Source organism: Paramisgurnus dabryanus, chromosome 3 (genome assembly GCF_030506205.2).
Source record: "Paramisgurnus dabryanus chromosome 3, PD_genome_1.1, whole genome shotgun sequence".
NCBI classification, from domain to species: Eukaryota; Metazoa; Chordata; class Actinopteri; order Cypriniformes; family Cobitidae; genus Paramisgurnus; species Paramisgurnus dabryanus.
This window is the reverse complement of record NC_133339.1, coordinates 9530830-9549249: the sequence shown is the minus strand read 5'-3', so window position 1 is coordinate 9549249 and position 18420 is coordinate 9530830. Positions and strand designations below refer to the sequence as shown.

Here is an 18420-nt window from a genome sequence, read left to right as displayed (position 1 = left end):
CCTGAAAAGGACGCTGATCTCCGAATATACGAGAGAGTAGCTGTCTTTAAAAAGACACAGAGCTCTCTAGTGTTAATTCTGTCAGACGGAACGAGACGAAATATGTTCGTCAACGACCTTTTTTTCCATGACTAAGACGAAACGATGACGAGACTACACACATATTCAAAAACGCTGACTAAGACTAAATTAACATGCATTTTTGTTGACGAAAAAAGACGAGACTAAAATGTTTTGCATAAAATAAAAACTAAGATAAAATCTCTCTTCATTTTCGTCTTCAATCGTCTCTACTACATTTTATGCAATGAGGTCATATTTAAATGTATATTCATTCATAAAAAGACTGCGTGCTCTTATTATGAATCTGCGTGTCTGTCATAACTCCAGACAAGCTCGTTTTTGTGTCGTATTCTCGTGTACCTGTTGTCTTCAGTAACTTAGACGGCTTGTCTTTCTGATCCACATTCGCTATTTACCAACATTGTTGATGTATCTTATATTATTCAAGTATTCTGAATGTACAGTATATTGTGAGGACAAAAGCTTATTATTAGTAATTGATCGCTGTCTGGGTGCTTTCGCCCATCACTGAATGAATGGTGATGCAATTTACATGCAATAGAGATACGTCACCGCCATTAACAAAGTTGCATTCAACAAAAATCGTTCAACAAGTCTAACTAATATTAGAGATGTGTGTAACCCTATTTGACTAAAATGGTTATCAGAAATAATCTCAGAAATAATTTCTTTTTAAAAAGACAAAAATGTTTTAACTAAAACTTGACTAAGATATATTAAGTCTTCTTTTGACTAAAATTAGACTTAAATAACAAGACTTTTAGTTGACTAAAACTAGACTAAAATGACAAGACTTTTAGTTGACTAAAACTTGACTTAGATACCTCGAGTTGTCTTTTGACTAAAACTAGACTAAAATGATGAGACTTTTAGTCGACTAAAACTTGACTAACAAAAAAAAGATATGCACAAGACTAAGACTAAGACTAAATAAAAAATAGGTGACAAAATTAACACTAGAGCTCTCACGTATCACTCTTTTAGGGAAATCACTCTTTAGGTGCTCAGCTGATGATGCGCACAGGGAGAGGCAACGCACACACTAAACTCAAAACAAAAAAGATGCAGAGCAGTGGAATACTGCGAGCGTCCGCTATGTTAGTACTGCTTGTCAATCAACTTCAGCAACCGTTCCCAGAAGAGCAAGTAGCTTCTCAGTAGCAGATAATGCCGGCTTTCGAAGCGAAAAAGCTAATTTCCATATTTGCACCTGCTGCTTATATAGGCACCTGGCGGGGCGGCGCCAGCATTATGCAAATATCTCAATGCCAAGTTCATTGGCGTTTTAGTAGAATACGAAGCAGATTGGTCTCTCTAAGCGAGTTCCCAATTCGTCGGTCACGACGTGACGTCGTCGTGACCGACTGAAAGGGAACTGATTCATGAAATCAGATCACATGACATTTGACAGTGCTTTGATATAATCACATAATTTAAATTACTGACATGTAAATGATTAAAAAATTTCAGCACAATGTTGCAGCAGGATTTCCCACATGAAATTGACAGATATAGTGAGAATTTTCATAAACACTGACCTTCAGAAAAACCCCAGAAGATAAAAGCAAAGAACATAATGAGATTTGGACAGAAGACCAGAACCATTTGAAGACGATGAATTGTGTCTAAAGAGAAACAAACATATGTTTATGTATTTACGATTTTTTGCATTGTGTAACTCTTGCCAGAAATGCAATATAATATACATGAAGGGAATGAGATGTTGTGTCGATAATGACAGCAGGGGTGTGCTCTTGAGAGCCAATCTGGTCTGACATGAATATGAAACGGCAATGATTTTGCATGCCAGTCTCTGCCCAAACATGCGCGTATAAAAGGAGACAGCATGCCCCATTTATTCGCTTGTGTCTGAGGAGCTCTATATGGCTTGTGTCAGCGGATTGGGGCAGTGTTGTGCCCTGAGGGAACCGTGGTTACAGTCGTAACCAAGACGTTCCCTTTCTGTCATCCACTCGACGTCGTATCGATGAAGACAGTAGGGGTGCCTATATGAAGTGCCAGCGCTGCCCCCCATCTTGGCATCCATAAAGTGGGCACAGGCAGGTCAACACGTGCCAAACTGAACACTAAATGACATCAAAACCTTCCAGTAAAGTGTAAGGGGGTCCTCGCCCAAGAGGAGTTGGAGTAGACCTACCAGACCTACCCCTACCAGTAGCAACAGTGGGGCAGGTTTAGCAGATAATATCAGCTGGGAATACTGGGAAGTGCTAGCTAATCCCAACTAGGAGAGTGGAGTAAAATACTGGACATAAGTCACAGTACTGGCATAGTTCAGATGAGATTACTCAAGGTATGGGCTGATGAAAACTGCTCCGCTCAGTTTCCACCAGAAAAGCCTAATGATGGAAAGTTACCAATCCATTCTTCCAAGAAGGGAATGCTGGTAGCATGGGAAAGGGTATTAAGCCAAGCAGGATGCTCTAAAGTATTAAGTGTTGTCCAACCAGCAGCTCTACAGATGTCTACTAGGGTGGCGTCCTGTGTCAGTACGCAAAAGGAGGCCCGCCTCCTTTGGAATGAGCACTCACTCCAAATGATAAAACAGATTTTGAGACCGGTACGCCAAGGATATGTGATCCAGTGCGCCAACCTCTGTCTGTCTGGAGACAGCTCCCTCTTTGCTGTCCTCCAACACAGACAAAGAACTGGTCGGAAATGTTAATACTTCGAGTGTTTATATTCAGTAGGGTGCAGCACACCAAAAGTTCACCACCTGATCCTTAAGGAAATAGTGGTAACCTTGGGAATGTAGCTGGGTCAAGGTCGACTTAAAAGACACCCTGAACAACTCCAGGCACTGAGAGGGGCTAGAGAGTGGTTGCAGGTCCTCCACGGTCTTAATAGATGCAAGCCCAACCAAGAGAGCATTCTTCATTGTAAGATGAGGAAGATCAGCATTCCCAGGAGCTCAAAAGGGGCCCTCTATTTATTGAGAACGGGTTTGAAGGTTTTATCCAGCAACGAATCGCCCACACTTATCATATTACTTGCACCGTTTGCCAGACTGACAGACTCTGAATTAAAAGATGAATTCGCAGCATAGGAAACAGAAACGTCCATGACTGAAAACAAGCGTGTTGGGGTAAACAGGGTTGAAGGTTTTATCCGGCAATGAATCACTCGCACTAATCATATCACTTGCGCTGTTTGCCAGACTGACAGACGTTGAATTAAAAGATGAATTCCCAGCGTGGGAAATAGACACACCCTCACAATGAGGGCTTATCCTTTCCCCAAATGCAGCCTCATCATACTGGTGTCCCAGACAACCAAGACAGTTATTGTTACCGTCAGCGGGGAGAGAAATCTACCACTACAAGACCACAGAAATAAAGGACTTTGTTCTGTGTGGAAATTGCTGTGCTGAAGTGCCCAGGGGATGTAAAAAAAAAAAACTAATTCACTGCTGGGCCGTCATGCCAACAGTAAACTTATTCGTATTTACTGGAAAGAGAAACCAAACCAGCAAGCTCTGAAGAACAAGAGCGAATGAATGGGGCATGCTGTCTTCTTTTATACATGCAGGCAAGGTGGAAACTAGCATACAAATACAATTTGTGCAATTTCTTTGCCGTTTCATATTCATGTCAAACCAGATTGGCTCTCAAGAACACACCTCTACTGTCGTCATTGACACAATGTCAAGTGGACGACAAAAAGGGAACTATATTATCAGTGGAGTATAAAGACCTTACTAAATGAACTGTATTGTATAAAATACTTTAGAATGAGACAATTTTATCTACAAACATGACTGGTCCACTTACATGGAAGTCGCCTTCATGTTTCCGTAGTAGCCCTAAACGGACAAACTGTTCTACAGAGCACGTTTCTATCGACAGCCATTAGGTTTACAATTCAAGTGCTTTTAATAACTGTATTAACGTTAAGGATGTTTTCATAATGCCGCAGCTGTTAAATAAGTGTCGTCATATGCCAAGGTTAGGGTGCGATGGCCGCGTTTGACACTATACGCAATACAAATGATTTCTTATTCAAATTATTACTCTACCAGGCCGTCAGCACTGATTTGGCGACATTTACAGTACATTAAAACATTAGGATGGGTGACGAAACGTAGCCGATCCACCATTGCAAACACAGTTTAGAACAAACAACAAAACAACAAAGAACAGAAATTAAATATATGGTAACGAACATGCTCCACAACTTTCTGTTCTTGAAAGAAGTAAAAATTAAAGAAGAAAAACGATAGTGTGTGTGTAAATGCTGTCTATTTCCTTTGTATAATTGTTTGTAGTGGAGTGTGCTGTCTAAATATTTTCACGCACATGCCCTGTTGTACGGGGAATGTACGTGCACTGTCCGCACGGTCTCAAATTTTGGGCAGCACGCGGACGGTCCGCGCGGACGGCACGCATACCCGGACGTCCCTAGTATCCCTTCGGCTTAAGCATCTTCAAATTGAGGGGTGAGTTTTTGGTTGCAATTTGCAATCTCTCCACCAGATCCTGCTAAAATGTACACACACCACCTTTAAATTTTCTCACGTTAAGTGGGAAATGTAAGTTTAAAAACGAATTGAAGTAATTTTTTTAACATAGATCCAACTTTTTACATTGTATAAATTAAATAAAATATTTGCAATTCCAAATAAACTTACATGAAGTATATTATACTTGAGTAACATACCTTCTTTGTGTGATCTACAGTAGATAAGAGAGTAGATTATAACTGCAGATCCATATGCAGTAATACAGAGAATCAACACTATTACATGTAAAGTAGAAAAACCTGTAACATATAAAAATGAATTACAAAATTAACTGCACATAACTCTATCAAATAGCACAAATTGTGAGACCTGTTTTAGTGCCATATAATATTTTAGATGCATCATGCAGAAGCCCAGTATCAGGCATTTACATATGTATATGTACATGTATATATATTTGTATATATTTATTTATATATATAGACAACTACAGTGGTGCATAACAATATATGGCAATGATATCAATGACTGAAATGAATAAATCAAATAATTAATCTAAAATCTACTTGTAAATCTGAATGCGACTGAATAACTAAAATAAACATGTATTAGTTTAGGCTGCTGCTTGTGTAGTTTTTCCTTTTTTTATTGACTAACCCAGTATCTCCAGTTTTACAGTTGTGTTGGCTGAAAGTTCTCCAGTAAACACTTGACAGATGTAAACTCCTTTATCTTCAGTTGTGACTCTCTTCAGTCTAAGAGAGAAGTTTCCTCTGTGGATTTCATCAGTGAAGAACTCAACTCTGTCTCTGTATCGCTCATCTGATGCGTCTGGTAAAGTTTCATTGTATTGATAAAGAAGAACTGTGATGGGTTCGCCTTTATTTGTTTTCTTCCAAGAAACCTCTTCAATCTCTTCAGGTTTGATGTGAGAGTCCACAGAGCAGTTCAGAGTGACATCATCACCCACAGATGCAGAAAAGGAGCGACTTGATCCTGACACTATTAAACGCTCTATAAGTTTTAATATCAGAGCAAATAAATTAATATTACATTGTATTTCTAAAATCTATTAAATATGAACCAAAAATGTATCAAACTCACCAACATGTTTAATTTCCACCACAGTTTCTCCAGACTCTTGTCCAGAGTAAACTTTACATGTGTATTGTCCCTCATCTTCAGCTGTCAGATTGTTCAACAGGAGGGAGAAGTTTCCATGTTTAATGTCTTCAGTGAAGAAATGAGCTCTATCATGATAATCCTGATGTTGAGCCTCTGGTCTGATATCTTCATCTTGATACAGATGAATGAGAGTCTGTGTGTCCAGTCTTTTCCAATCCACCTCCAGATCCTCCAGTGGTAAGAGTGAATCAACAGAACAGGGAAGAACCACTGAACCTCCCAGAGGAACAACCAGAGGACTAAAGCAACCTTTTAATGTTAATCCTAAACAAAGAATAAACAAGAATGTATTCATAAAATAAAGTTATTAAACAAATCTTTAGATTATATTAGGTTCTCTGTACATATTCACTTTGTGAACTGGTTGTGTATTTCACTGAGGTCACAGAATGTGTAGGAAGGACGAGGAGGATGACAGGAAACAGTAATTAAATAATTTTATTCCCCAGATTAATGAGTAAATAGTATCAAATACACATAACAAAGATGTTGCAAAGACGAGAAAAGACCATGAATACAGACAATGGTAGGTACATACACTGTCAGAAATAAAGGTACAAAACTGTACCTTTTCTGTCACTGGGGCTGTACCCTAAGTTTCCGTTTGGTATCTTTACAGGAATACAAAACAGAATGCAATTTTGGGTAGATTACCGTACATTAAGGACCCTACATTGTTAGAAAAAAAGTCAAAATATGTACCCTAACTGGGGCAGCACCCTTTAAAAAGGCAATTGTATGGACCATTAGGTACAGATATGTACCGGTAAAAATTTAGTATCAATATGTACTTTTGAGATACTGATATGAATTTTTGAGGTACTAATAAGCTCTCTTTGGTCTCAGAATGTTCTTCTGAGGTAATTAAATGAAATCCTTATGTGCAAAGCTGTACTTTTTGAAAGGGTACAGCCCCAGTGACAGAAAAGGTACAGTTTCGTACCTTTATTTCTGAGAGTGTATAGGCTGTGTCCGAAAGCTCTAAAATGCTGTCTTGGAGGCTAAATTAAATTGTGAATAAATGTATATTTTCACTTTTTATTGCATTTCTAATGATACATTAGTATTGAAGTTTTCAAATGCAGGTATGGGATTAGTTATCACAAAGGCAGAAGAAGGGGCTCGTTTGAGATGAGCAAATTCGGCGCATAATCAATCACCGGTGATCGCTGCAAGATGCATGCAGATAAGAAAACTGTCCAAGTTACTTGTGACTTGCTTTGATGTCGTGCTGACATGAGCCAAAAAACTTGCGATAGAGAGGCGGGCTTGACGGATTCTACAGTCTGCCGCAGTTGCTCTCCACTGACTGTTTTGACAAAAAGACACAGCTTAATGCTCATTGGCCCAGGATGTCAGCTGATGACTTCTTAATTCTGAAAACTTTTATATTTCTTCAACTTGTTACTGACTTATGAGATTTATATTTCAATAACTTTTGTATTGGTGCTAAATTATTTGTACTGTGAGCTGTTTATATTTCACACAACAGAAAAAAAATGTATTACCATAGACTTTGATTTATACAACCCAACATTTACGAAGTAGTCTTTTCCAGTAACGAACAGTTCACCTTCATTGATTCTCCTTATTAGCATCTTCATGTAAATGCATTTATTGGTATTTCAGTTGCATCTAATCTGCGATAAAATAAGGGAATGTGATCTCTGCCTCTGCTGACATTTGTGGTCAGCTGGACTGCGGGATTGGTGAAGTGTCTGACTTAAAAGCGCTTTTTTCACTCCTCCTCCAAATACAAAACCTGTTCTCATCTAAATTTCAGGTGAAGCGAGCCGCATCTCAAACAAGCCTAACCGTAGAGCAGGGGTGTCCAATCCTGCTCCTGGAGGGCCGGTGTCTCTGCAGAGTTTAATTCCAACCCTAATCAAACACACCTAATCCAGCTAATCAAGGTCTTACTAGGCAGACTAGCCCTGAATTCCAGTTCGTTTTTATGACCTTCCCTCACTAACTTCCCTCAGTCTCGTTCACTCAGATGTATGTCATTGCTTACGTTGTACGAGTGCCCACTACTGCTGAAACACTTGAAGTGGGTTCAAATGGATCGCCCTAAGTCCTTGATCACATGGAAAGTGGAGACCGCCCCCTCCATGTGCAAAGCGCAAGTTGCTGAAGTGACGTCACATTCGTGATGCATTGTTGGTTATGGAGCTGCCTTAAGTGTACATATGAAGTAGACTTGCTCCTTCTGTCAAAATCGAGGGAGCGAGGGTCTGTCTATACAAACTTCCCTCGTCCACTTGACGAAGTGGAACGCACTCCAAAATGGCAACAGGGATTCCCCAGAGGGGAAGTGTTTAGGGAAGTTTGCGAGTGCATGTCTAAAACTGGAGTGGAACGCACCCTTAATACTTTGAGTAGGGTGTGTTGAGGGAAGTTTTAGCTAAACTCTGCAGGACTACGGCCCTCCAGGATCAACATCGGTATTTGCTAGTATCTAAAACTGGTATCAAAAGTCACTTCAGAGGTAAAAAGTATTTATTTCATTATAGAAGTAACAAAATAGATAGAAGTAACCAAATATAGAAGATAAAATGGCAAACTTATCAGATATATACAGAAATATGCATCATCCACCATCTTGAATTATTTTCTTCGACTCGAGTCACTGACCTACGTCATGTTGCCCCTTCACTCTGATTGGCAGTCGCTTTGTCACATCGCTCAGCATTTGCCTAAATTAGCCTTCTTGTCTGCCGCGGTGAGCTCGTCGCTGGCAAACAGCCACTTCCATTAAAAATTAATGGTAGCCTGTCACTCTGTCTCTGTCTATTGAAGATAATGTAACTATAGGGTAAGATCCAAGCCCGCCTGCTGTTTTTTGCTCTCACAATACTTTAATGTCATGCATCACAGTCACATGCTGTTGGCGCCAGCTCAAGTTGGACAAAATTTCTAAGCAACATGCACTACTTCAGGTTTGCCACCGATCGGTCTGTGCAGCGCCAAATCATGTTGAACCCATCCACACATAGCCTATAATGTTTTTCTATTTTGCGTTTAACGCAAATTATTGTCTTGTGGAAATTAATTCCCCATTAATCTTGTAATTTTATAAGTAAAAAAATAAAAATAATTGAACCATATATCATGATATTTAAATCAAAATAATACAAAACACTAGCCAGTTTTACAGCACCTAGCATTGGGTAAAGTTAAGTGGCAAGAAGCAAACTATTTTTTTTTTCAGGTGCAATATACTAACAATTCAGATTACAAAAAAATAATAATACACAAATATCTCCAATTTAAGTGACAAGTAATAAATCAAATACATAAAACTCTGATTGTAATATACATACCATTTGAGTTAGCAGTGATCACATGTACTGACATGAAGAAACACAGAAGAATCTTCATCTTATATGATTTTGTGCCCTGTAAGTCTTCTCTGAGGTGATCTTCTGGGATGGGTCAGCTCCAGTGTCTGTTTCTTCTTTATTTTCCTTTTTACAAATGAAAATACAACCCAAAACCTTATGCTATATAACGTGTATAATATTTGTCCAAGTTACGGTGACCATTCTGCTCTAAACGCTTTCATATGTGACTCAGCATCTGAATTGATCAGGATGAAACTGAAAGCAAAACTAGCCTATTGCAGATAAAAACAACCTTGTAATGCAGATTGTCATTATACAACACTGGAAAAATCAGGATTTACAGTATCTGGACAACTATTTTTACAGGCTTTTGTAATTTTTACATAGGACAAATGAGAAATTCAGTCCGGTCCCAGAATGTGCAATAAAACTTTTGGAAATGATACAGAAGGCTTACACTTTATAAAAAATACATTTGGCAGACACTTTAATAAAAAATAAGGTGATTTAAAAGTGCCACAGAAGAACCATTTTGGTTCCTCAAAGAATCACTCAGTCAAAGATTATTTAAGTACCATTTCTTTCTTATCTTTTTAGGGAAGGCAAGTTTTTATTATAGTCAACGTTTGAAGTGGATAAAAACCTTCATCAAAGTTGTTCTAAGACAAGAACGAATAATGTTCCAAAGTTTTTGATCTACTTCAAATGTTGACTAATGTGAAGCACATTTCATAAACAGAGTTAAAGTGCTTTACACAGAAATTAAAAAATTACTAACCAATCCTTGGCTATGTATACTGTGTTGGACTTGATGAGATTATTTCAGTGCACTTATGTATTGCTGTTCTTGTGTTGCTATAATTGCTTCTATTGTTTACAGACAAAAGCGTCTGTTAAAAGACTAAATGTGAATGTAATCTAGATTTAAAATTAAATCACATCTGATCTCTTCTGAAACCTGAATCGAGCTACGGGAGGCATCATAGCTAAATGCTGACTCACCTTGTTATGAGTGAACCCTTGAGTACTGCATACATTCATAAAGGCTACAAAATAGAGAGGTCACATTTACTCAACTCATATTAAAATTGTTCAACATACCTTTAAACACAGATAAGGCCTCATTACTACACGTGTGTCACACAATGAAGTTCAATACATTTCCACCATAATACACATTTTTACATAATAAATGCATTAAGCATGTGTGTGTGTGTGTGTGTGTGTGTGTGTGTGTGTGTGTGTGTGTGTGTGTGTGTGTGTGTGTGTGTGTGTGTGTGTGTGTGTGATCAATCACATTGAGGATGTTCAAATAAACCACACTATTTCCACAATTATTTCATTATGAGTTGAAGCCCTGAAAATCAAACCTAAAGACACTCAAGTATGCAAGCTCTACTGAGAAGAGCAAGTGAGCGGGCGAGAGCAAGTGGAATACATGTGCTGGAAATTTATTATCAAAAAATTCCCGGTGGGCCGCTTCACTTTTGGGCCGGTCGTGGTTTTAGTTTTTTACATTTGCCACATTAGTGAGTCTCTTAAATAACACGCTGGGCCAGCCCTACAGTAACGGTATGCGTTTCAGTGAGGATGGGTGGATGAGGCCAGGAGGGGCTGTAAAATCCAGGTTACAGAAAAGAAAGATATTGGAGGAGGATGCTGCCAAATGTGCCAAGCTTACCGATTTATTTTCAAGAGGACAAACACAAGTGGCGACAGGTAGGGTGACCATATATGCCATTCTTCCTGGACGCATCCTGGCCAGGATTTCGGTGCGTCTTCCGGAAGTTGTTTTTGTTGACCGCATACGGCATTCAGTTAAAAACATAAAACATACAATCATAGTTTAATTCTTACCTTAAAATGTAATGGTTGTAATGTGGACTTAAACATTTTCTCTCAAAAATACAAACATGTACATACTCATATAATATTGTAGCCCAGTTTTTGCTGAACACAGTGTTATGAGACTTTTGCCATTATTATGTTTTAAAGTAACTGAAAAAAGCACAAATATCAGTGCAGGTCAAAACCCTAAAAATGAAAGAAGGTTATGATCTGCATTTTGATGCTTTATTCATTGCAAATTGAACATTTTTTTATGTATACCGTATAATACAGTTTTCGAGTCATGAACAAGTCCTTATACTGTAATGTTATACTTTATGTAATACAGATTAAAGGAAACAATTTTATAACTCTGGCAATCTGGTATTGAATTTTAACCAATGCCAATTATGGCAATAAATAGACTACCCCACCACGGAAATGGGCCTGGGACCCACAGGTACACAAAGTGCCACAAGCACACAGATACGTAGTGGCTGAGATGGATATCAGACTATGGGGAAAAATGTTTCACACATATTTAAAAAAAACACACTGAAAATATGTGAATATAAATCATCCTCATATCCCGCAATGCAAGCCCATTCTCCCATTAGTCTCCCGTTAGTTTTTTTATAGATCACAACCTTTGCGTGGGAACTGGCGTACGCACGTTTCCTGCCCCGTTTTGTGCGTATACGCACGCTTTATAAATAAGATCCCAGATGTTCCCATTTTCAGTGCCATTTTTTGGTGAAAACATTCAAAAAGGTTTGTCCCTGTTTTTTTTTATTCATAGATAATAACAAATTAGATTTCAATGATATTCTTACCATTGAACTAGGAAATGTCTCTGCTTTTAATTTTATGAATCTGGGCCCGGTTCCCCGATAACGTTCACTCTTAGCGTGCTAAGAAGACTCAAAAAGATATATCTTACCAAAGTTGTTGATGTTCCTAAGTGTGTTCCCCGAAGTGTCTCTTAGGAAGCTTCTTAACACGCTGCCTCTAAGTACGACGTACAATGGCGCTGTCCCAAGTGAAGGTGCTGAATTATTTGCGATCGATCACTCAGGGATCGATTTTCCACTTCACGCCAAGGTGCATTACGACGTTAAGAAAGACAATACGTTATATACAAATGGAACATTACTCAAATTATTCCAGTCACATTTATTTTAAGTTATCCGTAAAATATAGACTATTAATTAAATTATCAAATTGTCAGTAAAACGGGTAGACGAACCGGGTATCCCTCGCTATTTATCCACCCTCCTTATCCCGTTGTGCCACTTGTGCCGCTTCTTGACATGGGTTTTGACTTAAAAAAAAAATTGTAATACGCTTTTATACGAATGTTAATGTACTTAACAATCAGAATTGATTGCAGTATTTCTGTTTAATGCGGTAGGCTATTGCTTACCATTAATGTTTTCAATAAAAAGCAAGGTAGATAGAGAATATGGTCTTAGATGATCTAGCAGCTCCATAATGATTAGTCTTGGAAGGCGATTTTTTTATTTAGCCACGTCAGGCAAAATTTCAAAAGGTTTAAGGGTTGACGAATAAAAAAAAGGCATGGACTAAACAGTTACGCGGCCGGTGTTGTGTGGAAGTCTGTTCCCCCTATGTTTCCCTTTAGTGTAGTGTTTTTATAGCATTTTTATCACATTATACATTTATTCTTTATATACATTGAAAGTTTTAATGGCTACTGAGATGTATATGTGTGCATTTATGTAATGTATCTTGACTGTTCTTGATTGTAAGTCATTTATTTTTACAGTATGAATCATATTATATGTATAATATATATTTATTATGTTTGGAAACATAACAGTTTTAAAACAAACAGTAGAGAAAAAAAGAAAAGAAAAGAAAAAGACAGGCTATGTTAAAAGACATAAAACTGTCACATATGAAATATTTAATAAATTGTATAATAGAATACATGATATTATTGCTTTTTAGTATAACCAATAGAAATCTTTAATCTTTCTAAATAAATTATAAATGTAACGTGATGAAAACGCTATAAACATAGAGGGAACAGACTTCAATGAGGAACAAACACCGGCGCCGTCTTTGATTCATTAGTTCTGATACCAAATAAAGTCAACTGCATAAATAGTCCTGTATCCATTGCAAACATATTTTGTTACAAGTCTTAAAAATGTCCATAACATAAAATCATTGTCAGCATACCATAGTTTGACTTGCACTGCGCTGCGCTGATTTCTAAAGACTGCGACGATAGCGTTTTGCGCTCAAACAACGCTAAGAGAGAGCTTACGAATGGTCCAGACCAACCTTACGAAAGTGTGACTTACAGAAGATATACTTAGCGTACGAACGTTTTGGGAATCGTGCCATAGAGTTAAGAGAGAGGTTAAGGAATAGGTTAAGAACTACTTAGCGATAAGAACGTTTTGGGGAACTGGGCCCAGGTCACCTTCAAATAAAATATATCTGATTTTGCAGTGCAAAGTAAACAAACACATATGACTTTAGTTATATTTGTGTGTATATGGATTTATTACATTAAAAAAACAACATAGAAATTCAAACATGAAATGTATTCTGACAAGTGAACATCTTTCACCTATTAACAGCTACTTTAACATGAGTGAAAACAAAAACCTCTTAAACTCTGCAGACCTTGTACCAGGTACAAAATGACTTATGACTTAACATGAAATATTCCATTAAAGGGGACATTCCATGAAAATCAGACTTTTTCCATGTTTAAGTGCTATTATCGGGTCCCCAGTGCTTCTACCAACCCAGAAAACATGAAAAATAGCAACCCTGTAACTTTGTTTTGGTAAGGCTCTCTCTGCAAGCATGTGAATATATAGGTCATTCGAATTTCGCTCCCCCCATGACGTATTAACGGGCTCTTATTATAATGATACCGCCCCTTCATCTGCGGTATCCAACCATGAAGCGAGTGCGAGAGACGGAGAGAAACAATGACTGACAGCACAGCGCGTTTGTATTCCCTCAAACACAAACAGGAGCCTACAATCTTATAACTTGTAGTTTTAAACGGTCTTTCTAAAGGTTGAAGTTGAGGATTAATTACCTTAGTGCAAGAGAGAGAAGTTATGAAGATTTAAATCAAAACAAACCAACTGCAGTTGCATTGAAATTAATTGGAATGCACAACCAAAAAACTAGATTTCTGAACAATTAAAAAAACGGTGGTTATCTCGTTTTGCAACGAAACTCTTCATATGTTTCTCTGAAGTTTATATAAATGAACACAAGGATAAATGCACTGCACGAGACAGAGCGAGAGAACAACGCGTATTCACTATCATACACAATAAACATAAATATGTTGTTAAATGTTTCTCTGAAGTTTCAAATGAATACGAGACAGAAAGTGAGAGACTAACAGAAACGTGAATATGTTCAATATGTGAACACTATAAACTTAAACATGTCATTGGATCTGTTTCTTTAAAGTTTAAGCATTAAATGTGTTGTTTTATTGCAGGTCATTTAAATGTGCTTGTGTGGTTTGGTCAAAAAGTAAACTTCTGAGTGTTTGTGGAAGTGTATTTTATTGTAACATGCTGAAAATCATTGTGTCTGTTTAAAACACTGCAGCATGAGACCTTAAAGTCTTTATTTTTATTCCACTATGTTCCCCATCTGCTGATAAACATGTATTTAGTATGCATAAAACAGATGATTGACTTTTTAAATTTGTTCAAATATATAATGCTTAGCATCGCTTACATAACTTCTTTTGTGAGAAAATCTCCCTGATGCTCTGTCATGTCTACAGCGCGAGCGCTTGAGACTCTGCCCACCTGAGCAGCTCGTTGGATTTAAAGGGATACACACAAAAACGTTGCATTTTTGCTCAGACCCATAAAGTGGCTATTTTAACATGCCACAATAAATTACCTATATGGCATTTAGAGCTAAAACTTCACATATGTACTCTGGGGACATCAAAGATTTATAAAATATATATAAATATTTATTTAACGTATTTTAAAACGTTTTGCATTTGCACTTTAATATCAGTGGAATTATTTGTCTTAAGATGCACACCAGTATTGGTTTTTGGTAAGGTATGTTTATAAAAACTACTTAAAGGTAGGGTAAAACATTTGATCCTGAAACATTTTTAGTTATGCTGGTTAAAAGTCTCCTCACATTCTTATAACAATCACTATGTTAAGTTGTTTAAATTCATTTGTAGAAATGTATGTCATCTCTGAAAGGCGTAGGACCAAAAAATGTTCAACCAATCATAGATCTCGGTTTGCATTTTTTGTCTCTCATCCGTAAGCTTAATTTGAATGCCCACCACGCAGCTAGTCCATGCAGACACCACACGTCATCGGCGTGTTCACGTGCGCTCACCTCCTGTCTGTAAACAGCGAGAATGGCAAACTTTTCTGCTGAATTGACAACCTGCACAGGAGCCACAAAACTAAAGACATATTTTATAACAACAGCAGCAAAAACTGCCTGGATCAGCAAAGAGCAAAAACCCAAATTAAAGGCGGAGTCCACGATGTTTGAAAAACGCGTTGGAAAAGGAGACGGGCCGACTACCAAAACACACTTATAGCCAATCATATCAAATCAAATGCAGGGTTGCGTATGTGTGGGGCGGGTCTATCAACAGAAGGTCCAGATTCTATTGGGGTAGGGGCGTGTTTGTTTGGGTGATTTCAAATATCAACATTGGCTTTCAAACATCGTGGACTCCGCCTTTAACATCGGTAACTTTACTGCTTTACCACGAGATGCAAAAAGCTGCAGAAGGCAAAGGGTCTGAAAGGGTCGTTGCACTGTTTATTTTGGTAAGGTAGGTACGCGATATGTTTGTATTCAGATGGATTCAGATATTCTACTTTGATGAAACATTGTGTTGCTTATGAAATTTGTGTTTGTTTACGAATTTAGCATAACGATATAGTTACTACATCTACAACCGAAAATGTGCTTAAACTAATTCTGGTTGTTCATGTTCAATAAGCAATTAAGCACTTTAATTTATAATAATAATAAAAATAATGGCTTTTATTTATAATGCACTTTACATTTTTAAGAAAATCTCAAAGTGCTACAATAAAATCACAAAGGTGCTACAATTTATTAATATGCACAACAGGTTTCATGCTGTAATCTAGCCCTGACATCAAAGTAAATATCTGGTTTATTCAATTCAATTCAATTCTATTTATATAGCGCTTTTCACAAAAGTCAATTGTTTCAAAGCAGCTTTACATAAATAGAAGCAGTGAAAAGCACAGAAAAACGACAGATAGCACAACAAAATACATGATAGCATGAGCAGTTAAATTTGCTGCGGCTATGACTCAATATTATAATTGCATGTATTACTAAAGCAACGTATAGAAGAGGAAGCTAGGTAAAGCCCAAAAAGGCTGCCTCCCCGGGGTGAAAAACCCCCTAGGAGAAAAAAAAACCCCGGGCTTTTATCCGAGGAAAAATAAGTCCTAGGAGGGAAAAACCCTTGGGAGAACGGATAAGGAGATTTAGCGGAGATTAAGCGGTTCTGCCGGTGATCGTTGGTCAGGCATCAGCTGGGCATAACGTTGAAGGACGGCCAGTAGATCAGAAGTGTGCTGACTTTCACATACCGGGAATGGGTCTGTTTGTCTCGTTGTCGGGTCGAGGACGAGACAGGGACAGAAAAACAAAATCGTATTAGCGTAGCGGCCGTTCATATGTATTGAAGTGTCACACAGTGATGTGGTTTAACTCAGCTTAGTTCCAGACAAGACTAAATATTGCGGCATAATTATATTATCCACAGTTGAGGATTTAGCAAATTGGGGGCCCAATGCGAGGGTATATATGGTAAATAAGGGTCACCTTCCGATCTTTAAGAGAAAATGAAACCTGACGACCCGTTTGACTAAGGCCTAAAGCCCCACTGTCGTCGTTAATGCAGGTTCAGTGGCAAACGGGTCTATATTGTATACCATTTACAGGACCAGGAGAAAACGCCAAAAACATCGCAACCCGACCATACGTGCTAACCCGTTTGACTAAGGCCGGAAGCCCGACTGTCGTCGTTAATGCAGGTTCAGTGGCAAACGGGTCTGTATGGCATACTATTCACAAGACACACGAAAGCACGAAAAACGCAACCCGACCATACATACCAACCCGTTTGACTAAGGCTGGAGGCCCCACTGTCGTCGTTAATGCAGGTTCAGTGGCAAACGGGTCTGTATGGCATACTATTCATAAGACTTACGATAGCGCCAAAATCGCAACCCGACCATACATACCAACCCGTTTGACTAAGGCTGGAGGCCCCACTGTCGTCGTTAATGCAGGTTCAGTGGCAAACGGGTCTGTATGGCATACTATTCATAAGACTTACGATAGCGCCAAAATCGCAATCCGACCATACGTGCCAACCCGTTTGACTAAGGCTGGAGGCCCCACTGTTGCCGTTAATGCAGGTTCAGTGGCAAACGGGTCTATATTGTATACCATTTACAGGACCAGGAGAAAACGCCAAAAACATCGCAACTCGACCATACGTGCTAACCCGTTTGACTAAGGCCGGAAGCCCCACTGTCGTCGTTAATGCAGGTTCAGTGGCAAATGGGTCTGTATGGCATACTATTCACAAGACACACGAAAGCGCGAAAAACGCAACCCGACCATACATACCAACCCGTTTGACTAAGGCTGGAGGCCCCACTGTCGTCGTTAATGCAGGTTCAGTGGCAAACGGGTCTGTATGGCATACTATTCACAAGACACACGAAAGCACCAATATCGCAACCCAACCATACATGCCAAACCGTTTGACTAAGGCCGGAAGCCCCACTGTCGTCGTTAATGCAGGTTCAGTGGCAAACGGTGGCAAACTATTTAATGCAATTCATTTTAAGTGTTCATGCAGAAAAGGTTTTTATTTATTTATTTGGTTGGTCTGTGTTATGACCGTGAGTGCATTGTTCCGTGAAAATAACTATTGCGAGTTAAGAACCTTTACTAGACAAATTATGCGAATGCTTTGTTGAAGAGAAAAGTTTTAAGTCTAGGTTTAAAATGATCGACTGTGTCTGATTCTCGGACATCGGTTGGTAAATCATTCCAGAGCTTAGGGGCTAAGTAGGAAAAGGATCTTCCACTTTTAGACACTTTTGATAGTCTAGGGATAATCAATAGGCCAGAATTTTGCGACCGTAGTGTGCATGATGGATTGTATTCTGATAGTAATTCTCTAAGATATGAGGGTGCTAAGCCATTTAAAGCTTTGTAGGTGATTAGTGATATTTTAAATTGGATGCGATATTTAACTGGTAGCCAGTGTAAAGATGCCAGAATTGGGCTTATGTGGTCATACTTCTTAGATCGAGTAAGTACCCTTGCAGAAGCGTTTTGAACTAGCTGAAGCTTGTTGACCTGATTTGAATGGCATCCCCCAAGTAGCGAGTTACAATAGTCTATTCTAGAGGTCATAAAAGCATGAATAAGCTTCTC

At 38.4% G+C, this 18420-nt stretch overlaps 1 protein-coding gene across 2 annotated transcripts in view; it reads right to left on the bottom strand.

The window, feature by feature from the left end:
* The window catches only part of LOC135733858 (uncharacterized), a 37550-nt gene extending 28189 nt beyond the window's left edge, over positions 1 to 9361 (bottom strand). For both annotated transcript variants that reach the window (XR_012336434.1, XM_065252636.2), the window contains exons 1-5: positions 9073 to 9361; positions 5669 to 6013; positions 5222 to 5578; positions 4762 to 4863; positions 1623 to 1709 (exon numbers count right to left, since the gene is read on the bottom strand). Coding sequence is in view for 1 of the 2 variants with exons in the window: in XM_065252636.2 (XP_065108708.1) it covers positions 1623 to 1709; positions 4762 to 4863; positions 5222 to 5578; positions 5669 to 6013; positions 9073 to 9130 (949 nt within the window). In the remaining variant the exon portion in view is untranslated. The remainder of the gene's footprint in view (positions 1 to 1622; positions 1710 to 4761; positions 4864 to 5221; positions 5579 to 5668; positions 6014 to 9072) is intronic.
* Between the last annotated feature and the right edge of the window lie 9059 nt (positions 9362 to 18420).